The sequence below is a fragment of the Apostichopus japonicus genome, chromosome 1 (assembly GCF_037975245.1).
Source record: "Apostichopus japonicus isolate 1M-3 chromosome 1, ASM3797524v1, whole genome shotgun sequence".
NCBI classification, from domain to species: domain Eukaryota; kingdom Metazoa; phylum Echinodermata; class Holothuroidea; order Aspidochirotida; family Stichopodidae; genus Apostichopus; species Apostichopus japonicus.
The window spans coordinates 17,839,450-17,862,158 of NC_092561.1; the positions used below are offsets into that span (position 1 = coordinate 17,839,450).

The following is a 22,709-nucleotide window of genomic DNA, read 5'->3' on the forward strand; positions in this document are numbered from 1 at the left end:
TTGGATAGTTATTCGAAATGAAGACAGATAACGTCTTCTTTTGATCAACGTTTTTAGGAAGTTCCTGATTCCAGCAATATACGCTGAAACACAATTAAAAAAAAAACACGTATCATTGTATACGTTTTTCTTTCTTTTATCGTTCCTTTTCACTAGCTAAAATGAAGTTACAGCTATTAGCAGGCAACGTTACTGCTAGCTACGATTCAAGGCAACTTAATGCTAATACAGGAGGACAAATTAAATGGAACGTCCTTTTGAGGTGACACTGTGCACGGACATAGAATTAACGTACCGTTTGAAGTTGAAGTGTACACAAATAGTATAGTTAGAATAGTTATAGTATAGTTTGAAGAACCCTAGCAAAGCATTCCTGACTATCCGTTTAATAGTTTGATGGGATACATAGAGCAAGCATGCAGAAGAGGCAGGAATTATCGGAGAGTCGCAAAGCATGAGTTCTTAGTCCCCAGTATTAATCACTACCCATTGACAACAACATCAGTGTATTTCTACCAGGGCAAAAACAGTTCCCCAAATTTGGCAAGGTAAAATAACGAAGGCATCTGTGATATATCATTAATAACCAACAGCAACTTCAGACGCAATATGACTACAATTAAATGTATTTGTCTTTTGGAGGTTCAAGACGGCAAGGTTTCCTGCGTAAGACTGAAAATACAGTAAATATCACATTGGAATGAACTTATTTTGCAAATAGCAGGTGCCACGAAGGCCCAATTAAGATACATAAAGCAACATTGTAAATATAATTGACAATTCCCTTGGGGTGGGGTTGGGGTTGGAAGCCGGCAAATTTAAATTGCAGAGGACAGACTACACAGTGCCCTATTCGAATGTAACGTTTTAGTATCATCAAGGAAACGTTTTGAAACAACCATCTTGTCTGCATATGAAACCATCCACTTTCATATCTAACAAGAACTATCACGCAAGCTTGAAAGGGGCGCTCTTCTATATTATTAATGTATTTCGCGAAAAAAGAGGGCGCTTGTCGTTACAAATTGTCAGAGCCCGTGTATACAGACATTCGCCTCTGAACATAACCAGAGCCGTCGCCGTAGATAGCTACGGCTCTGAATATGACACTGTAGTTTTCGAATTGTACTATGACGCCCTCACAAGAGCTGCAGATATTCGAGGCAGCATACGCCCATTAAATCCCCCATTGACTTAAACACTAAATAACAAAAGTAATGTGGTCTCTAAGTTCTCACCAGCTAAACGCTACCCATTACAGGATAGCTGACAAGTTGACCTCTTTACTAGTAAACAATTTTCTTACGCTGCTCCTGACAGGGCTAAAGTGGTCTAACATTCAAAGTCATTATTTAGACTTTTCAGGTCAAAATATGACATTTTGAGATATTATATATCTTTCCCATGTCCCTAATGAGCCACCGTAGTTTAACTGGTCTAATTAAGATATTCTAAGTAGGCCAACTACTTCATTAATCAGATTTTTCAAAACTAAAAGTGTTAAATTAATATAGTCTGGATTGATAGCAGTGATTTTCATATATCTACAAAAGTAGTAAAATTAATGTTGTGCCTCAAGACACCTTTTAATAACCCCATATTTTGGACGAGTATTGCTAGGTTGCGTTAGTTACATCTATTATATTAATGTGATGAGATATATAAATCTATATTTTTATGACTTTAGTGAATGGATTGTTACAAAACAACATTTTCTGTAAGGATACTGAAGAACCAAATCAGTTGGCTGGTCGTATAGAATATTAATATAATAATTCGATATGGAAATCGACATATATATTGAGTGAAATTTCGTGTTTGATTATATTTAAACATTTTGTGTCTCGTCTTGTTCCCTTCTTTAGCTCTTTTGTAAACAAGTCTACAGGTTTTAATCTTCTGCAAATCAGTCCCGCATAAAATGACCGGTTGAGTGCAAATCAAACTTATGATTAATTTTTCATCTCATAATACCCCACTATCGCGGCAAACCCTGCAGTAACATCATTTTCTAAGAAGTGTACGGCGCAAATCTTTTATGCTGAAGTGGAGGCTCATAAAACGAAATGTTGAGCAAACAATCTTTTTGCTGTGTTCGACTCTAAAGATATTTATAAAATATTGGAAAAAAATTCTAATGGATTTTCATAAAAGACGTTATTGGAAAAAGCAGATGAGCCGCCTTTATTTGTTTAATATTCCGACAGTTACTATCCAATGAGGTTCATCGTAAGTGTTTTGCAGATTGATAAGTGTATTGATCAAAGCTCTGTTACGTTGGAGACATTTTGTATTCCTCACCGCCTGAAGAAAATCAGCGTTTGGATATTTAAATAGCGTGATTTACGATATGGCATTAAATATTCTAATCTGCATCCTTCTAATACCAGGTTTGTATCAAGAATCAATTACAGTTATTTTATATAAAAGGTTTTCAAGTTTAATTTTCAAGAAATGTACAACAAATTGGGAGGTATACTATACATAATGACATATTATAAAGTTAACGGTAACTTGCAGCATATATGAAATTCAAATACAAGAAAAGAAAGCAATTAACGTTATTACTTACAAGGTATTAAAGGAATGGTCGTAAGGAAACCTCAAATAATAATTAGAATTTACTCTGATAATGTTTTGAGAATTCACTTCTGTCACTAACTTAACGTTATCGCAATTCCTTTAGCAACTTGGAGTATACATATATATATATATATAGAAAGTAAATTTAATTTAACAGTGTGAACAATGGGCTATCACATTAGCTGGGAGAAGCCTAATTTGAACAAACAGCTTGATAGCCCATTGTTGATATATATATATATATATATATTTAAATACAATATATATACAATTAAATGTATTTTCACCTTGGATACCATTATTCGTTCATTATTAGTCTGTAATCTGAAGATAAAAGTAGTCACTTTCCGCAGTGTTTTTGTCAATTGATATATTCATTCGAAGTGAAAGAAATAAAACCTATCTATAAGTTAGAAAATACATTTAATTGTATATATATATATATATATATATATATATATATATATTTATATATATATATATATATATATATATACCATGCCGACATCTTCTCTATAAAATAGTTTCAATTCCTGCTACTCCTTGTCACTTTCGGTGATCATGCACTGAAGAAGCGCTAGTTTTGCTCGAAAGCTCTGCAAAAACCAAACATTGGCTGATTTACTTCCAATCACTTACCTAATTCAATTATTGTATCTCACTCGAGATCCAGCCTTTCTCTAAATGCAGCAACAGTTGTTTAACAGTTTTTCCGTTATTCCTATGTATATATATATATATATATATATATATATATATATATATATATATATATATATATATATATATATATATATATATATATATATATATATATATATAAATACAATATATATACAATTAAATGTATTTTCACCTTGTATTTATGGCTACTAGCCGTATGGATACCATTATTCGTTCATTATTAGTCTGTAATCTGAAGATAAAAGTAGTCACTTTCCGCAGTGTTTTTGTCAATTGATATATTCATTCGAAGTGAAAGAAATAAAACCTATCTATAAGTTAGAAAATTGTAAATCACTACAGCTATTTGATGAGGTATCTAACTATACCCCATCCCTTTGTCTCCTTAATAGTTAGAGTAACTTTACATCACAGCCAATTAGCAATTATGCTCAATGATCTAGTTCTCAAACAATGATGCAACTTTAGAGCAATTAGTTCCTGGCCCATGAATATATACACCAGTTTGGTTTTTAATTTGACACAACCGAACACAATTCGTATCTTAGGTTGGCTGCGTTACTAAATTATAATCAATATAGATGAGAATTTTTGTTTTTCATGATGGTTAAGATATGTTCGAACTCAAGAACCCTCATTTGTCTTTTATAGGTAACGGTTAGTGTATGAACGAAATCTGTTTAAGTCACCAGTTGCAGCCTGTTAAAAATATTGCTGTCTTTAAAACTAAAATCCAATATTTAGGAGAGGATGTAAATATTGATGGACTCGCCTCATACAAAGTAACCGAGTTCTCAGAAAACACCATTGCGGGATCGTATTCGAGTATTGATTCAACTACCACAGTTGATTATATCACAATTCCATATTTACTCGTTATATACTATTTTATGATTTGACAACAAATGTTGTTCGGGTTCAGTTATTTGAATCGATAAATATTGAGTGATTGAGAAGTGCTTGATTCTACAACTGTGTTTTACGTTTTAATAAACATTCGTCTTAAGCGTATGTTCGTAATTTCTATCACTTTATCTTTTAATTGTGCTTGAAATACGTTACAATTTCATGAAGCAGATAACCCCTTCACGTAAAGTTTGCTCACAAGAAAGAAAACGAGAAGTATTTTCTAAGATGAATGTCTGTGAAATGTCATAATGTATAGTAATTCGTCAACAATAATGTTAAGGAAGTCCATATTGAAAGAGAAAGTAATATTAAGTCCTTTTATTGTCGACGTTATCTTGTCCGATCGATAGTTCATTTCCCCACTATATACCCGACCCTATAATCATTAGAACAGGCTTCCTTAGCTGCCTAAACTTGCATCTTTTTGTCGTGAAGATGTTCTTAATATTTATAGATTTAAATCTTAATGCATGTCAAATGGTTCTATTGATTCTATCTCCTTCGTATTCTCTCCTTACCAAGTAGTAATGACGTTGTTGCATTGAAATTGAAAGTCTGCAAAAATACATAAATATATTCAGCAAGGTAATATATTACATCGCTCCCGGTGACCACTTCGGTTTTGGTCACAGCCTTGTCATTTTCTGAATATATTGGAAACAGGTCACATGCGTTTACTCTGAAATGGATATTATAACTATCTTTATACTGGTGTCTATGGTATCAGGTACGATATTATTTTGAATAATAATTTATTGTTAATAATAATATATTATTAATAACGAGACTAATTATCAAATGTTATATGTTGAATACATCATCTTTTAGGTTTTAGTAGTGATCGTGACTGTAATCATGTGAATCCTTGAACGTGTTTCGTGTTTGTTTTATGAAATTTAGTAAGCGATCAAGCAGTCGGAACACTTAATCTTTTATTTATTTATTTCGAATTTAAAGAATACTTTAAATAGGCCAGAGGTACAAAAGTTGAATTTAAGGCTAGCATATTGACGGATGGAAGCAAGGTTGTTACTTTAATGATACCTCGTTGCCTTAACAACCGGACGACGTTGATTAAAATCAATCAAATTTAGGTTCAACAGCAGAGAATGATATTTACGACAACGTGAAACGTGTTTGGCGCTACATATTTAAGAAAGTATCAAAGGAAATTAAAAAAGAAAAGAAAATTAAAGTTGATTCATCACTATCATTAGTGTTGTCGTGCAGTTCTTAGCGGTACTATATTAATGTGTAGGCTTCGTAGCCTATCACATAACGACGATGTGATAATTGGATGATGGAGATATGAACGTCAGCATTCTAAGTGAAAATGTGATCAACAAGACTACAAAGTCAATTTCCAACGAACCTTTTTTCAAATTATACTGTCACAATCATCCTCGGAACACGAATACGTTCGACAACACATACGTTCGTTGTATTATGATCCAGGTACCCAACGTGATGGATGTTTCACTTGCTTCAAGTTTGAATTTAGCGTATTAATTTATCGTATGATGTAGTTATTTGCTATGTAATTTATCAAAAGGACAGTTACATATCACTTTTTGTTCAATTTGATATCGATGGTTTAATGAAACGTTGTGAATGTGATCAACAATTTTTTTCACTAAAAGCGACTGATAACTGCCCAAAATAAGATAACAATAATTGATGAAATTAGAACCGCTACATTTTGTGGGTGCGAGTGCAGGTTAATGAAAGAGTAATTATGGAATTGATTCGATTTACCACTTTTCTTCACCTAGAAATTTCGATATTGGCATTTATAACTTGCAGTTTAACAATGTTATCTTTATGTTTTATGATATTATGTTAAAAAAGGTAATTATTTCAGGTAATATTATTTGTTCATAGGATTTTCTACATGGAATAGCATTCAAACATTTACCAGTAGCAACTAAACCACACACACATTCTATAACTAAATTTCTATCCTTGTAAAAACATTTTTATCAGTACTCGATCTTTCAAGAAGAGTCTTCTGAACGTACATACTAAGTACGTATGTCACAAAGTAAAGACAAACGTTTTAAACCCACAACAATCAAAAAAATATATTTATGGGATGGAGTTCATAAAACCAAAAGAAGAAAATTATACAAACATCATATGAAATTTCATTTACTGTCGCGACTTGTTAACTGTGATTAAATGCTCATACTATTGGACCAACAATGATGACTTTAACTGTGTCCCGAGAAAAATAAATCATGTTTCAAGCCTAAACAAATTAGAGGCGTGACGTTTATTCTTCTCCACTTCCTTTGTCTCGATAATTCCAAAATGGGATATTTATTGTGGAAAGCATTTGAAACTGTACAGACATATTATTTGTACGGTGTAGGGATATTTTGTTAAAGAGTTGCTTCCAATTTATCGGGGTCTCATCAATGATTTATAGATACATAAAAAGAATTGTATATTATTTCTTCACATTTATAGAGGTATATGTACGGTATAATTGTTTTTCTAAGGTATTGCAGCCAGGTACCCCAGAAGTGCTGAAGGAGAGCTTCGCCACTTTTTATTAAATCAAGAAAACCATTCACCGAGGGACAGACCAGTTCTGAACGCCAGTGATACTGTAGTTGTCGGACTAGACGTCGAATTTTACGCCATGCTTGATTTGGTGAGCCGGGGCGATTGTGGCGCCTTTAAAAATTAGCCACACATAATGTACTTAGTTTTGACCCTTCTGAGACCTTTTTTGTCAAACAAATTACAACAACAATCACTCCAGGACCGATTTTTTTTTCTTTTTAAGCTCCACGTAGCACAAGCAGATAAGAATTGAGACTTGTCAGGCCACTGTATCCGAGAGACATGAACTATACTTTAACATTTGCTCAATTTGATTATCTATATACTTGTATTGTGCGAGTTCTATCATTGATTTGACAATAATAAGAATTCAGAAGTCATATTTCTATTTGTATTGTTTCTTTCCAGAATGAAAAAGATCAAATACTAACGACTGCTTCTTGGTTGACCATGGTAAGAAAATGTGTCGACAATGTTACGTAATATTTACACACATATTTTATATACATGTTACCTTTCGACTTTTCAAATGTTTTCACTTTTATATAACTCGTTGACATTGCAGATGGGTTACTTTCGATATTATCTTAGTTTGAAAGTTGATTCAAAGTTTCGTTTCGTACAATTAGTCAAATTTAGATTATGTTTTTGAATTTGATATCACTACGATATTAAATTAATTCCGAATGTATTTTGTCATAATAGTATGGTTATTTAATGATACATTAAAAAAAAGCTACAACAATTTGCTGAAACCGTAGTTGACAATCGTTGGAAACATTATACAAACAAACAAAAGGAAGAATAAAAATATTCCCCAGTCTGATGTCACTCGTTTCTTAATGTTCTACAAATATGATTTAAAGAGGAAGTTACAGATTTCTCAGCACTGACAAGTGTTAACTATCGTTAGCACAACTTGAAACTATCAGAATAAATGTCTATTCATGATTAAATTTAATCACATTCGCATATTTTTATTTCAGACCTGGACAGATGAGCGAATGTCATGGGATCCGAGTAATTTCAGCGGCGTTGATCTAATCCATATGTACGTTGACGAAATATGGATTCCAAAGATATTCCTAAGCAACTCGTAAGTACTCGTGTCTATATTACTGGAAAGAGGCTAAAATAGGTTGATGTTTATTAGAAAGCTTGTAGATGTGAACATGGTAACTGATCAGAGGTGCTACATTGCGTCCGAAAAAGAGCTATTCTCTCTGTAAAAGCTATTCCCCAAAAGTTCACATGTCACAATGAATAACATATATTGCATTACACTCTACTAATATACAATATTAATATAATGTTTTAGTCATGGTCATATAAAGAGCCAAACACCAAAGCTGAACATGATACCAGCTGAGCGATGACAAAATGAAATGATACTAAAAAAATATATCTGAATGCCTCCTCGGAAACCTCTGTAACGCGAATTGATGTCCCATTATTGTTTATTTAAGACGATTGTTCGTTTGATTTCATCTAGATTGAGCGAGGAAGCTCTTGGTATTGTAAACTCGGAAAGAGGATCGATCTTACTGACGTCAAATGGCCACGTTCATCTCGGGGCTCCCGTTGTCCAGTCTACACAATGCCACATCATGTAAGTTTAGAAACCAATTAATGTCATGATCATAAGTACATTTATAAATTTTAGAGGAAAAAGGTAAACATGTGTCACATCTTATGACGATAAATAGCGTGTGAAGTTGTTACTAGGAAGTTGACTAACTAAGACAATGATTTTATTAGGATCCAAATTCCAAAAGAATGATACCAAATTGACAAGGATTCCGTTTGTTGTCTGATTTAATCATGTCAACGCCAGACTAAAACTAGTATGGTGACATAAGGGTTGAAGCGATTAATTTATCGAGAGCTGATCACATGTTTTTTTGTTGAACTTGATGGTTATGGAAATGTATATCTTATAGCTATTGTTTCCCTATAATGATTGGCAAGAACGCAAATTACTGTTCACGTTTACCTTTCTTTTTTTTATTTCACAGCATCACATACTTTCCGTTCGACACACAATTGTGTCCTTTTCACTATATCCCAGAAACCATGCTTGCTCATCAAATGTATTTCTATATCGCCCCGCCAAAGAACGAACGCACTTTGTATAGCAATCAATGGGACCTCCTCAATGTAACCGTGTTCAGCGGTGTGTTTCCAGTAGAAGAATTCGTAGAAGGCCGCCATATTGATTATTATACATTGGGCTCAGTGTGCGTTCATCTACGAAGAGACCCTACCTACTATATAACAGCTCTCCTCCTACCTTCAACCTTTCTCTGTGTAATGTCATTTGTAACATTTTTGGCTCCACCCGATAGCGGCGAGAGAATCTCACTGGGTGTATCAATGGTACTTGGCTTAACTGTATTCCAGTTGCTCATCGTGGATACATTGCCATCATCTAGCAAGACGCCTCCGATTATCGGCACTTATCTGACTGCAACCTTTATTCTTGCCTGTCTCGCTGTTCCTTTCTCTTTGGCTAACATTGCCGTAGCTTACGGAGACAGACGATTATGGATCCTGAAGTACACATTGTTTAGGAACATCCTGCTAGAGAAACTGCCTAATATATTCTGCACGCCAACCTACAGTGACAGAATTCACATCGTACCCATCGTCGTAAAACCACAACCACTTTTCAATAAGAGGGATGAAGTTATTACCTTGTCAACCACGGAAGGAGCACCAAAGACGAATCAAGTGGCACCTTTGCCACCAACGCCTTCGCCACCGCCGTCACCAGGAAGGCAAACGGAGAAGTTATCAGCTAGTGAGAAGGTAAAAACACCTGACAGATTAATGGAAATGCTGTTTTTTTATTGGTTAGTAACATGATTCGATAATGAAGTCATCAAAGATAAAAGGTCATGTTATTCAGCGCAACTCATATTTTTGTTTTTATACTTTGAACGTTATGCATACCGACTTATCTCACCAGTTTGTGTTAAAAATATACTAATAAAAAACCAGATAAACAATTAATTTGTTCGTTTTTCCTGCTTTCATTACAGACGCAACTGGAAGCGCGCACGGTTGCCTTGGTGATGGATAGATTGTTCTTGCTTGTGTTCATCTTTGTGTTCTTTGCTGTCACTGCATATGTGATAATTCTCTTTGGGCAAGATCCTGGACGAACGGAAGAAAGTTGTGTGATATAAACAAAATGAAACATCCAGTTTAAATACGTTACATTTGATTTGATTTCACGGACATTATTAACATATACAGTAAAGTCATCTAATTCTCATAGTAACAAACGAGACTTCAAGAGTTACTACTTTTCCAGTTTCATTAATATAAGTTTGAGTAAGTTGTAAACACCTTTATTACAGAGCACTGTCAAGTTTTTAATGATTCCTTGTACTCCCATCTTTGGTGGCAGATTTTTCTGTTCCTAAAAGAAGAAGGAAGAGAAAAAAGAAGCAGTTTCTCAGCAGAGAAAGTACATTTCTCTCAAAAGATTTCTTTAAGATAGTTTATTCAAATTACAATCTGTACATAATTACATGTTTTTTTAATAATTTGTAGAAAAAAGAAGGTAATTAATTAATCCTGCGAAATCCTGCGAAAAAGAAGGTAATTGTGAACAAAGCTCGAGCTCCGTGGTACACAGATGAACTCCGACTTCTGAGGACTAATGTTCACCGTTTAAAACGAGCTTGGCTCAGCTCACCGCTGGAGATTAACAAGCAAATATTCCACGGTGCCCGAACATCTTACCATGACAAATGCGAGAGAGCTAAAACTGAGTACCACCGTTCTCGCATACAGTCCGCCAACACCAGGAAACTGTTTGTCGTGGTTGATGAGATCACAGGAGACAATAAGTCAACTGGTGCCATCCTACCTAAGCACAACGATCCCCAGCAAATGGCGCAAGATTTATCTGACTTTTTCTGTGGGAAGATCAGTAAATTACGCGATACATTCCATGATGTTACAAAGCCAAGTTTACCACCGTGCCCACCTAGTCATAGCTTTTCGAACTTCAAGCCAATTACCCGTGACGACGCGACCAAACGTATTTCAGCTATGAACTCGAAATCTTCAGAGCTCGATCCGATGCCAACTCAGTTCGTTAAACTTTGCCTACCAGAATTAGTGGATGATCTCGTGAACAATGCCAACACTTCCTTCAAAGCAGGGACTGTTCCGCGACGTCATAAACGCGCTCTTGTCAGACCATTATTGGAAAAGCCCGGACTGGATCCTGATGTTTTATCAAATTATCGTCCCGTTTCCAACCTTTTATTTGAACATACATTTTTAGAGAACATGTGTTTGAATCAAATTGATGTATATTTAACCAATTCTCTCTTTATTCGAAATTTCAATCTGCATACAGAAGGAACCATAGCACAGAAACCGCGTTGCGTCGTGTAAGAAATGACATTCTAGTTTCAATGGACAATCATAAAAGGGGGAATTTTAGTCATACTCGATCTTACCGCCGCATTCGATACAATTGACCACAATATTTTAATGCAGCGTTTGGAGCATCGGTTTGGCATAAATGGCATTGCTTTAAAGTGGTTCGATTCATATCTTCGAGGACTTACTCAACGTGTCTGTGTTGACAATTGTTATTCGGACGATGAACCGTTATTTTGCGGTGTACCACAGGGAAGCGGTCTTGGGCCGATTCTTTTTATCTTGTATACATCCCCACTCGAAGACATTATTTTAGCCAATGATATCGACTTAATGATTTTTGCCGATGATACACAAGTGTAAAAATCTATCGGACTGGACATTCATACCTGAAAAATCCATAAATGCTATTCGTGAGTGGATCGCAGCAAATCGACTTGTACTCAATTATAGCAAAACAGAAGTAATTCATTTTCACAGTAAGTTCCGAAAAGTTCAAACAGACATATCTAGTTTCAGAGTTGGTGTTACTCATGTTAAACCCATTTCCGTTGTCAGAAATTTAGGAGTGCAATTTGATGAATTCATGTCTATGTCAAGTCATGTCTCAAAAATTTGTCAGTCAGCATCATACTCATTGTATCGTATTGGGAAAATTCGTAAGCTCTTAGATCGCACAAGCACAGACAGATTAATTCATGCATTTGTTACATCGTACCTTGATTATTGTAATATTTTACTCTATGGAATTGAGCAACAGCAACTGGCACGTCTTCAATTGATCCAAAACTCGGCAGCACGCAAGGTTACACGGAGTAGGAGGCACGAACCCATCACACCCATATTGATTGACCTTCATTGGTTACCTGTCTCCGCAAGGATCGAATTCAAGTCTCTAGTCATAACTTACAATATTATAAATGGCACGCCCCTCACTATCTTGGCCCTTTGATCAGTCGCCAGATTGCCAATCGCACACGACAGAGGAGCAGACATTCTATGGAGATACGACTAGAGCTGGGCAGATTCGCCCAAAAAAAGCTTTGGCGCACAATCCTTTGCCTTTTTTTGCACCTGATCTATGGAATGCACTCCCCAATGACATCAGGGCAGCTCCATCATTAAATGTTTTTAGGGCACTCCTTAAAACTTACTTTCTTCGAAAGTATTATTCTTTTTAAACCTCCAGTCATATTGTTTGTGTTACCATCTTGCCATCTTTTGAATGTTTTATATTGAAATTTATTTTCTATTTATGTTTTGATAGTCTTATTGTTGCTAATTTTCGGCTGTAATAGTTTAGTATATTAGTTTTATTGTATGCTGTCATATTTTATTGCTTTTGTCTCTAATTTCTCAATTTTATTGTTTTTCTTTTTAATAATTATTGTTAAGTTATTTATTTCTGTAATTCTTAGGATGCAATAGTTTTAGACTGTAATATTTTTAAGCTGTAATATTTTTTAAATTGTATTATTTTATGCGTTTCTGTGAAGCTGCTTTGAGATCATTCTTTTGATGTAAGGCGCTATAAAAGAATAAATTATTATTATTAGAAAGAGGAAATCGTTCAATTGATTAGAACGTATTTGAGTAAATACAGCTGTAGTTGCTCGCGCAAAACAAGAGAGTAACCTAGGATGATGGACCGCAATGTATGGAACCAAATCCACAGTTTTTTTTAATGTCTTTTGCGACTTATATACCAATGAAAGGATTGAGTTGTCACGTCGTCAAGCCAAGATCTACCAAGTTGTGACAAGGAAGCGGAGTCAAATATCGCATTAGCAACAATATTCGTTTTGGCATTGTAAACACAAACTTGACCGTAAGGAGGGAGGGGGTGATAGTCGAAAGGTTGTGTACATTTTGCTATACGTTTTGGCTGGGTCGTATCCATAAGAGATTGCGGTCCGCTGATACATAGAAGCATACTCCGGTAGTTGTGCTTATTCTAATATATAGATTCATTGGGTACGATCACATATATAGTTTCAAACTAATAATGTAGAAGTAATCAGTTGCACGTATAAAGTTTCCCCTCACCCATAAAAATAACACAAACAAAGATACATATTGATAAAAACAATGGAAAATAATCATTGATCATGAAGTTCCGATAGCTATTACGGTTTCACGTTATTTAGCTGCTAAATGTCTTGAGAGCAAGAAAAAATAGAAAACAAGTCGGCTCCTCAGGGCTAGCCTAATTGTCAATCTTTTGTTTCGTCAGTTCTAATAACCCGACAAAAGCAAGTTCTATTAAATTGATATAAAAATAAGCACAAACTTAACTACATTTATATCTACATTTAACACCATTTGTTCTTTAAAATATGTTGTCTCATTTAAAAGATATTAGTTGTGGTCACAAAAGTCTTATATTCTCTGATTGAGTATTGTATTGCATCTGTATAACTTACGTAACGTTTCGCATAAATTATTTATTGATGGCCGTTTGAAGGGAATGTATCCCTACCAATGTAATTTATTAACTACAAGTGTAATACCAGCGTAAATTGTCAATTGATGTTAATTCTAACATGAAACAGAATATCTATATTTAACACCATTTAGTCTTAAATTTTTTGGTCTCATTTAATAGATGTTATTTGTGGTCACAGAAGTCTTATATTCTCCGATTGAGTATTGTATTGCATCTGTATAACTTACGTAACGTTTCGCATAAATTATTTATTGATGGCCGTTTGAAGGGAATGTATCCCTACCAATGTAAGTATGATACCAGCGTATATATTCAATTACTGTTGGTTCTAAAATTAAACATGATGTCGTAAATTTCTAAGGCAGAAGTAGCTTTAACGGTAATCGGTCATAAACATTGGAAACAGTAGAAGTTTTACAATATTGTAAACACTTTTATACACAACTTGGTATATCGTATACAACATGCAGGACACGCTACTAACAGAGCTTGGCATTAACTTAACCCGATAAAACCAATTTTAATAAAACAATTCAGGAAAAAAAATATATACCTAATGCAGAACATCGTTTAAAACGAACTATAGGCCATTTCTTTAAAGCTACGCTATACTCCCTGGTTAAAGTAGAGATACTATAAGAGTGCATGTTATGTAAAGCTTATTTTCATATTGTAAGTATTTAGACGGATGCGTATTTCAATGTTATTTCTGTTATTGGTATGTTAATTAGTTGTAGTAGAAGCTGTAACTGTTGTTAGTGTCGGATGGCATTCGATTGCCGGGCCTTGAGTGAGACACCTCGTAAATAGATATAGGCAATGCACGCAACACAACTTGTAGGCCTATATTTCATTCATCATGATAATACAAATACATTTCCTTTAATAACTTTCCACTGAGTCCATGTGGTTGTGCGGGGTTAGTGGTGGTAGTTTTATGGGATAAGACAAAGAGAGATGGTGAACGATTGGTGGATTTCAGCATGTAGATTATTGCAGCTCATTTATTAAAATTGTTCCTTAAGAGAACATGATACAATACAAAATTAATTTTGTTCCATTGTAATATTGATGTCGTTGTATTGTTCAATGGAACCGATTGGACGATGAGGATATAGGTGTTGTCACAAATTGACCGTTGTTTGTTGTCAAGTACTCGATGTTTTAATAAGTTTGCTCTTCTATCTTGAAGAAATTACAATCCATACTATAATGTTGCCGTAATATTCTTTATTAAGTCATATCATCATTCCGGATGCTCTTCGTCATTGAAAGGATGTCAGCTAATGTAGTTTGTAGGGTGTCAAGTACGGTTTTTTTTTTGTACATATAGAAATACAAATATGAAGAAAAAGTACAAATAGAAGTCTCACCGAGAATAGCGTTATCAATTTCTCATTCAGAAACATAGTATTAACCCCCCCCCCCCCCCCAGCCAACAACCTTGCTAATGTTAACGTTTGTTACCTTTCCTTTCTCTGGACATTGGTTTCTTCCAAAAATCAACCAATATCGAACCCTGTTTTAATCCCCTGTGGTGCCCTACTCATGTCTCTGCCTATGCTTAAATACTGTCCTCCTTTCTCGCGGCTTTGTTCTACCGTGTAGCGTGTATTTCTGTTTCTTTTGTTACGGTATAGTTTGCAGTGACTATTCGCGTCTCTTTAGTCCCCTAACTCCATACTTCCCTGCTTGAATGCCTAGATCTTTCTCCCTGGTTTGCTTTGACCCTACCCACCTGTCTCTATGATTCCTTTTCCCCGTCTACTCTTTATAGCTTCCATGGAACATCATGAGGCAGGCCTACAAGCGTGATGATGTGCATAAAGCTTGATGTCGTTGTTATGAAAACATGTTCATATTGCCACTATGCGATAGGCTGTAAATGCATTATCCTATATTTGTTTTCCTTGACTCCTTTTATATAAATAGTTTTCAATTTCAATATTCTTGGAGTCATATCTCGCTCTACCTCTTCACCGCCCTTCTGTTAACACCACTGTCAAACCTCCTGGTTAAGTTATTGTCTTTGTATAACCTACTAATTAGTAAGTAATCGACTATGAAAGAAGTTTGAGGTTTGAATCTCTGTTACTATGACAATAGTATTTAGCAACGACCTAAAAAACGTATAATCATTATTGGTATAGTTCAGAAAAATATTGATAGTATATATTGTCCTTTTGCTAAGTGCACTTCCGTTTTATTAATAGATTAACAAACAAGAAAGCAGGCTGAAATGTACTAAGCTGATATTTATTCTGTTTGGCCTATTCTTCTTCTTCTTCTTCTCTCAAATTTGCGTTTGAAAGCTTATCTAAAACTAACAAGACGCTCGGCTTTGAAAAAGGAGGGGAAAAAAGATGAAAGGATACCTAAAATGGTATTCCCTTTAAGAAAATGTTAAGTGGCGTAATACATGTCTTATGCTTTTTCCTATTGAGTATGTGTTGCATTTGTGGAACTACGGTTGCTTAATAGAGACATGGAAAAGACAACATAGGGACTCGAAATATCAAAATAAAAAGATTAAAAGTATAATTTAGAATTTAAATTAAAACAACATGAGATTCAAAGTAGTTATTTAGACTTTTCAAGTCAAAATATGACATTTTGAGATATTATATATCTTTCCCATGTCCCTAATAAGCCACCGCAGTTTAACTGGTCTAATTAAGATATTCTAATTAGGCCAACTACTTCTTTAATCAGATTTTTCAAAATTAAAAGTGTTAAATTATTATAGTCTGGACTGATAGCAGTGATTTTCATATATCTACAAAAGTAGTAAAATTAATGTTGTGCCTCAAGACACCTTTTAATAACCCCATATTTTGGACGAGTATTGCTAGGTTGCGATAGTTACATCTATTATATTAATGTGATGAGATATATAAATCTATATTTTTATGACTTTAGTGAATGGATTGTCACAAAACAATATTTTCTGTAAGGATACTGAAGAACCAAATCAGTTGGCTGGTCGTATAGACAAAACAAAATAATATATCGATATGGAAATCGACATGTTTATTGAGTGAAATTTCGTTTTGAATAAATTTAAACACTTTGCGTCTCGTCTTTTTCTTTCTTTGGCTCTTTTGTAAACAAGTCTACAGGTTTTAATCTTCTGCAAATCAGTCCCGCATAAAATGAATGGTTGAGTGCATATCACACTTATGATTAATTTTTCATATCATAAATACCCCACTATCGTGGCAAACCCTGCAGTAACATCATTTTCTAAGAAGTGTACGGCGCAAATCTTTTATGCTGAAGTGGAGGCTCATAAAACGAAAGGTTGAGCAAACAATTTTTTGCTGTGTTCGCCTCTAAAGATATTTATAAAATATTGGGAAAAATTTCTAATGGATTTTCATAAAAGACGGTATTGGAAAAAGCAGATGAGCTGCCTTTATTTGCTTTAATATTCCGACAGTTACTAGCCAATGAGGCTCAACGTTAAGTATATTGCAGATTGATAAGTGTATTGATCAAAGCTCTGTTACGTTGGAGACATTTTGTATTCCTCACAGCCTGAAGAAAATCATCGTTTGGATATTTATAAAGCGTGAATCACGATATGGCATTAAATATTCTAATCTGCATCCTTCTAATACCAGGTTTGTATCAATAATCATTAATAGTTATTTTATTTAAAAGGTTTTCAAGTTTAATTTCCAAGAAATGTACAACAAATTGGAAGGTAAACTATACATAATGACATATTTATAAAGTTCACAATAGCGTGTGGCATATATGAAATTCAAATACAACAAAAGAAAGCAATTAACGTTATTACTAATCGCTTCTTATTACTCTAAACAGAAAGAATCATCTTTGTAAGGGTTTAAAGTAATGGTCGTAAAGAATCCTCAAATAATAATCAGATTCTACTCTAGTAATCTGTAACTATTACTTCATTTACATGAATAGAGAATTTTCATTTCAATGTCACTAACTTAGCGTAATCGCAATTCCTTTAGCAACTTGGAGTGTACATATATAAATATACTTTATATATATATATATATATATATATATATATATATATATATATATATATATATATATATATATATATATATATATATATATATAAAGTATATTTAATTTAACAGTGAGAACAATGGGCTATCACATTAGCTGGGAGCAGCCTAATTTGAACAAACAGCTTGATAGCCCATTGTTGATATATATATATATATATATATATATATATATATATATATATATATATATATATATATTTAAATTTATTTAAATACAATATATATTTAAATACAATTAAATGTATTTTCACCTTGTATTATGGCTACTAGACGTATGGATACCATTATTCGTTCATTATTAGTCTGTAATCTGAAGATAAAAGTAATCACTTTCTGCAGTGTTTTTGTCAATTGATATATTCATTCGAAGTGAAAGAAATAAAACCTATCTATAAGTTAGAAAATTGTAAATCACTAGAGCTATTTGATGAGTTATCTATCTATACCCCATCCCATTGTCTCCTTAATGGTTAGAGTAACTTTACATTACAGCCAATTAGCAATTTTGCTCAATGATCTAGTTTTCAAACAATGATGCAACTTTAGAGCAATTAGTTCCTGGCCCATGAATATATATACCAGTTTGGCTCTTAATTTGACACAACCGTACACAATTCGTATCTTAGGTTGGCTGCGTTACTAAATTATAATCAATATAGATGAGAATTTTTGTTTTTCCTGATGGTTAAGATATGTTCGAACTCAAGAACGCCCATTTGTCTTTTATAGGTAACGGTTAGTGTATGTGCGAAATCTGTTTAAGTCACCAGTTGCAGCCTGTTAAAAATATTGCGGTCTTTAAAACTAAAATCCAATATTTATTTTGAAAAGGATGTAAATATTGATGGACCCGCCTCATACAAAGTAACCGAGTTCTCAGAAAACGCCATTGCGGGATCGTATTCGAGTATTGATTCAACTACCACAGTTGATTTTATCACAATTCCATATTTACTCGTTATATACTATTTTATGATTGCCAAAAAGTGTTGTTCGGGTTCAGTTATTTGAATCGATAAATATTGAGTGATTGAGAAGCGCTCGATTTAGATTAACGATTTAGAAACATTCGTCATAAACGTATGTCTTGCCGTAATTTCTATCACTTTCCCGTGTAATTGTGCTTGAAATACGTTACAATTTTATGAAGCAGATAACCCCTTCACGTAAAGTTTGCACACAAGAAAGAAAACAAGAAGTATTTTCTAAGATAGGAATGTCTGTGAAATGTCATAATGTAAAGTAATTCGTTCACAATAATTTAAGGAAGTCAATATCTTTGAAAGATAAAGTAATATTAAGTCCTTTTATTGTCGACGATATCTTGTCCGGTCGATAGTTAATTCCCCCACTAAATACCCGACCCTATAATCATTAGAACAGGTTTCCTTAGCTGCCTGAACTTGCATGTCGTGAAGATGTTCTTAATGTTTATAGATTTAAATCTGAATGCATGTCAAATGGTTTTGTTGATTCTATCTCCTTCGTATTCTCTCCTTACCAAGTAGTAATGACGTTGTTGCATTGATATTGAAAGTCTGCAAAAATACATAAATATATTGACTGTAGTCAGCAAGGTAATATATTACATCGCTCCCGGTGACCACTTAGGTTTTGGTCACAGCCTTGTCATTTTCTGAATACCTTGGAAACAGGTCACATGCGTTTACTCTAAAGTGGATATTATAACTATCTTTATACTAGTGTCTATGGGATCAGGTACGATATTATTTTGAATAATAATTTATTGTTAATAATAATATATTATTAATAACGAGACTAATTATCAAATATTATATGTTGAATACATCATCTTTTAGGTTTTAGTAGTGATCGGGACTGTAATCATGTGAATCCTTGAACGTGTTTCGTGTTTGTTTTGTGAAATTTAGTAAGCCATCAAGCAATCGGAAGATAACACTTTTATTTATTTATTTCGATTTTAAGAATACCATAGATAGGCCATAGGTACAAAAGTTGAATTTAAGGCTAGCATACTGACAGATGGAAGGAAGGTTGTTACTTTAATGATACATCGTTGCCTTAACAACCGGACGACGTTGATAAAATCAATCAAATTTAAATTCAACAGAAGAGAATGATACTTGAGACAACGTGAAACGTGTTTGGCGCTACATATTTAAGGAAGTATCAAACGAAATTAAGAAAGAAAAGAAAATTAAAGTTGATTCATCACTATCATTAGTGTTGTCGTGCAGTTCTTAGCGGTACTATATTAATGTGTAGGCTTCGTAGCCTATCGCTATAACGACGATGTGATAATTGGATGATGGAGATATGAACGTCAGCATTCTAAGTGAAAATGTGATCAACAAGACTACAAAGTCAATTTCCAACGAACCTTTTTCAAATTATACTGTCACAATCATCCTCGGAACACGAATACGTTCGACAACACATACGTTCGTTGTATTATGATCTAGGTACCCAACGTGATGGATGTTTCACTTGCTTCAAGTTTGAATTTAGCGTATTAATTTATCGTATGATGTAGTTATTTGCTATGTAATTTATTAAAAGGACAGTTACATATCACTTTTTGTTCAATTTGATATCGATGGTTTAATGAAACGTTGTGAATGTGATCAACAATTTTTTTTCACTAAAAGCGACTGATAACTGCCTAAAATAAGATAACAATAATTAATGAAATTAGAACCGCTACATTTTGTGGGTGCGAGTGCAGGTTAATGAACGAGTAATTATGGAATTGATTCGATTTACCACTTTTCTTCACCTAGAAATTTCGATATTGGCATTTATAACTTGCAGTTTAACAATGTTATCTTTATGTTTTATGATATTATGTTAAATAAAGGTATTTATTTCAGCTAATAATTATTATTTCATGAATTTTTTCTACACGGAATAGCATTGAAACATTTACCAGTAGCAACTAAACCACAAACACATACTAAACCAAAATTCTCTCCTTGTAAAAACATCTTTATCATTACTCGATCTTTCAAGAAGTGTCCTCTGAATGTTCATACTGAGTACGTATGTCACAAAGTAAAGACACACGTTTTAAACCCACAACTGTACGCAATCAAAAATATGTTAATGGGATGGAGTTCATCAAACCAAATTATACAAACATCATATGAAATTTCATTAACTGTCGCGACTTGCTAACTGTTATTAAATGGTCATACCATTGGGCCAACAATGTTGACTTTATCCCGAACTGTGTCCCGAGAAAAAATAAATCATGTTTCAAGCCTCAACAAATTAGAGGCGTGACGTTTATTCTTCTCCACTTCCTTTGTCTCTATAATTCCAAAAATGGGATATTTATTATGGGAAGTGTTGGATAGTTACTTAGCGCCACCAAATAATCTGTTTACGATATAGTTTGATATATGTTAATTTATGCAAACCTTAATTTGAATGGTATGGTTTGTGTTATGTAACGTCTACCAAGGTTTCTTGGAGAACACGTTCTTGTTAAAAGCTCACAATACATTACGTTAACCGTTTAGACGGATCAATGGCGCTATAGTGTTTTGTCACTGAAGTTTTCATATAAGTTTTGTTAGGTTGTCCCGGGACCGACACAACAACTGGCGACGAGGTTGGTCGGAAATAAAACCTAAGTTCTAAAAAGAGTTCTTACCGGGAGAAGGAGAAACTATGGCTTCCAACATGTTAAAAGTGGAGATTTATGATCCTGATGTGGAAATTTGGGAATCATACGAGGAACGTTTGATACTGTTTTTCCAAGCAAATGAAGTAGAGGATGATAACAAGAAAGTGGCGACACTTTTGTCTTCAATGGGAGCAAAAGGCTATGGACTTTTGAAAAATCTTGTATCGCCAGACAAGCCATCATCGAAGAAGTTAAACGAAATTTGTGGGACTTTGAGGGTATACTACAATCCCAAACCCCCAGTTTTATTGGAGAGATTCCGATTTTACAACTACAACCAGAGCTCGTCAACTACAATTGCAGAGTTTTTAGCCGAACTAAAGAGAATGACTAGCACGTGTAATTTCTGAAGGATGCACTGCGTGACCGGTTCGTTTGCGGGATATCCAGAAAAGGCTCTTGTCGGAAGACGATTCACTAAAGCTGGATAATGCCGTGAAAATTTCCATGAGTATGGGGTCCGCCGCCAAAAAACGCAGCTATTATCAAGGAAGGGTCTGCCAGCGTTCATCACGTGGCATCTAAGCCAACGAGTCATCGAGTGTTCTGTTCGTGCTGCGGTAAACCAGGACATTTTAAAAAGGACTGTCATTATAAGGACTATAAGTGTCACATTTGTTATTGTGTTGGACATTTAAAGGCTGTTTGCAGGCGAAATTCAGATGTGAGTAAACCACGTGATAAGGAACGTAATTCTAAGCATAGGACAAGTAAAAAGAGTAAACATAGTTCGAGAATTAAGGAAGTAAATCAAACCCCTGAATATGATTCTAGTAGTAGTGATGAAGAGAGTGGTGACGAAGACGTCACAGTTTACTATGTAAAGTTACTTGCGTCAAGCAAACCAGTTGAAGTTCAAGTTGAAATTGAAAACCAAAAGATATCTATGGAATTAGATACGGGGGCTGGTGTTTCCCTAATTCCAAACGATATGTTTGTTAAGGCACTGTCGCCTAAGGTTGACATTAAACCTACAAAGGTTGTTTTGAAAACATTTACAGGAGAGAAGATACCTGTAAAAGGAAAATGTATCGTTAAAGTTAAGTATAATGGAATCGAAAAAGCATTGGCATTGTTTGTCATTGCAGAGAATGGTCCCGCCCTTTTGGGTCGAAATTGGTTGGAACACTTGCCTTTAAATTAGCAAGAAATCAATCGTGTGTATTTGTCACCAAAAGACAAAGTCAATGAGATATTGTCTGGTAGTAACGTACTTAATAAGAAATTGGGTACAGTCAAAGGCATCCAAGCGAAACTTAGGATAAAACCTGATGCAACGCCTAAATTTTACAAACCAAGGCCCATGCCTCTAGCTATCAAGGATAAGGTATCAGAAGAGCTAAATAGACTAGTGAAGGAGGGTGTGCTAGAAAAAGTTGATTTTTCTGATTGGGCC

General features: G+C 34.3%; 1 protein-coding gene across 5 annotated transcripts in view; it reads left to right on the forward strand.

Moving 5' to 3' along the window:
- The first annotated feature begins 1,424 nt into the window (after positions 1-1,424).
- Positions 1,425-22,709, forward strand: part of LOC139969565 (neuronal acetylcholine receptor subunit alpha-7-like) — a 28,232-nt gene continuing 6,947 nt past the window's right edge. Inside the window, exons 1-7 of one of the 5 annotated variants that reach the window (XM_071974675.1) lie at positions 1,425-2,390; positions 6,678-6,832; positions 7,153-7,197; positions 7,731-7,840; positions 8,237-8,353; positions 8,760-9,552; positions 9,786-14,888. In XM_071974675.1, coding sequence (XP_071830776.1) covers positions 2,351-2,390; positions 6,678-6,832; positions 7,153-7,197; positions 7,731-7,840; positions 8,237-8,353; positions 8,760-9,552; positions 9,786-9,932 — 1,407 coding nt within the window. In that variant the 5' untranslated portion in view covers positions 1,425-2,350 and the 3' untranslated portion in view covers positions 9,933-14,888. Of the gene's footprint in view, positions 2,391-6,677; positions 6,833-7,152; positions 7,198-7,730; positions 7,841-8,236; positions 8,354-8,759; positions 9,553-9,785; positions 14,889-16,712; positions 17,215-18,772; positions 19,363-19,389; positions 21,978-22,709 lie in introns of those variants that run through there. The other 4 variants (XM_071974668.1, XM_071974659.1, XM_071974683.1 and 1 more) reach the window with 4 other exon arrangements.